At 41.4% G+C, this 1839-nt stretch overlaps 1 protein-coding gene across 1 annotated transcript in view; it reads right to left on the reverse strand.

Annotated features, from left to right (window-relative positions):
* CD9 (CD9 molecule) overlaps positions 1–299 on the reverse strand; it is a gene marked incomplete at its 5' end in the record, with an annotated part of 8875 nt that extends 8576 nt beyond the window's left edge. The window contains one exon of the mRNA XM_010134670.1: positions 164–299. Within this exon, the coding sequence (XP_010132972.1) occupies positions 164–299 (136 nt within the window). The remainder of the gene's footprint in view (positions 1–163) is intronic.
* Between the last annotated feature and the right edge of the window lie 1540 nt (positions 300–1839).

The following is a 1839-nucleotide window of genomic DNA, read 5'->3' on the forward strand; positions in this document are numbered from 1 at the left end:
GCGCCAGAGCTGGGCCCCCGCCCCCAGCCACGGCAAGCTGCTCTCTGCTCTACCAAGGCTGTTTAGTTTTCTTCTGCCTTTGAGGAAGACAAAAGTTTCTAAGCAGTCTGGAAATCAGGTCGCAAAAGTGTGGTCTGTGACCCCAAGCCATCTCCGCGCTTACCCGTGTAAAATGTCGTGTTGTTGGATTCCAGTTCAAAGATGCTTTTGGTCTGTGAATCAAACCGAAGCCATAGTCCAATTGCAAGAACTGCCGTCCCTGCAAGCTGAAAGAACAAATAAGCCTTGTTGAACAGTACCTATTAAGATATTCATCCTTGCATTAGTAACAACATCACAAGTAAACACAGGATACAGCTCTGTTATTTAAGGAGGTGGTGACAAAGAACCAGCATAAAAGGATGGGGATACCAAAACAAGAACCAGCTTAGTTCCCAACATAAGGCATCTCCTTGACAGATGCTTTTACATATTAAACTACAATGCCACAAGAACAATGCAATTCTTGTTCTTTACTGAAAATACCTGAAGCTGACACTTGACACTTCAGTAAACATTTCCACCAACCCCTCCACCCATTGTTTTATTTTGAGTGACTGCAATGACATTGCATGATTTAATATTCTTCAATCTTCACACTGAAGGACAAAGGTTTCACAAGAAAAAAGTGCCTTGTAAAAGTTTTAGTGTATTACACCAGTAACAGTTCAGTATACCATGTATAGAGTTTAGAAAGAGTGCTTTTTCTTGCAATACAGGATAAAAAAAAAAAAAAAAATCAATGCAACAGGTAGTTTGTAAATGTGTAAGAATGTCTTGAATCCTCCAGGCAGCCTGAGAAAGCTATAAAAGCTCCTGCCCTTCAGAACCTCCTCAATGCAACAGGTCACTGAACTGACAGGAAGAAGAAAATACAGGCTGCTGAAATAGCAACATCGCTGTGTGCTGATCCGGAACAATGCAATCAAATTTTAGATAATATTTAGTTTTATTACATTATCATATCTGCCTGTGCGCCTCCAGATTCCTCTTAACTTTGCTGCCTGTGTTTGTGGCAAGTCCTTGCTTGTACACATTAGTTTTGTATGAAACACCTGGCAGAAGGCATTGGAGAAGCATTGCAAGAAAGATTTGCACTCTGGTAAACAAATACAGTTCCCTTTCAGACCAAATCCTCACTGCTTTAGAGAAGAAACCTGGTGTTGTCCTGCATGCAAAAAAGAAAAATATAGGACAAGCTAGAAAGCTGGAGATTGTGCTTCTCAGCTCTTCCTTCTCTCCTTTGAAGACTATTTAACTATCAAAAAAGGCTCTGCAAAAGTGAGATGACAACAGAAATACCACAGGTTGCAGCAGATATTAAAAATTTAAACTTAAGGGTAAGCAATAAGCTTAGAAAGTCTGGAGCTTCAATTATGCAAAGCATGCATAGAAGGAAAAAAACCAAAGCCTTATCTGTTAATTTTCTTATAGAAAGGAAGAACATTCTCAATTTGCCTTCAAAAAACCAGGAAGTGTTTATCGATGTCAATTTTCAGGGAGAATATGGAATGCATTCTGACAAAAAGCACCCATGGGTATACTCCTTTCACACCCAGCCCAACCACCCCAGCCCCATGCTCTCCCCATGCAGAACCCCAGAGCCCTTTGTCCCTGCTCTGGGAGCATTTGCACTCAAAGGCAGGCACAGTTTTGCTGCCCGTGGCTGTCTTCTCCAGCCTCCTAGGCTTGCTCTTCCAAAAAAAGCAGAGCAAGCTTTGATGATTCACACAGGACAAAGACAATGTAGCTAAGCAAGGTTTTAAGGAAAGGAGGTATGTACCTTGTAGCTTCTCAGCA

The sequence above is a fragment of the Buceros rhinoceros genome, unplaced genomic scaffold (assembly GCF_000710305.1).
Source record: "Buceros rhinoceros silvestris isolate BGI_N320 unplaced genomic scaffold, ASM71030v1 scaffold18504, whole genome shotgun sequence".
Classification (NCBI taxonomy): Eukaryota; Metazoa; Chordata; class Aves; order Bucerotiformes; family Bucerotidae; genus Buceros; species Buceros rhinoceros.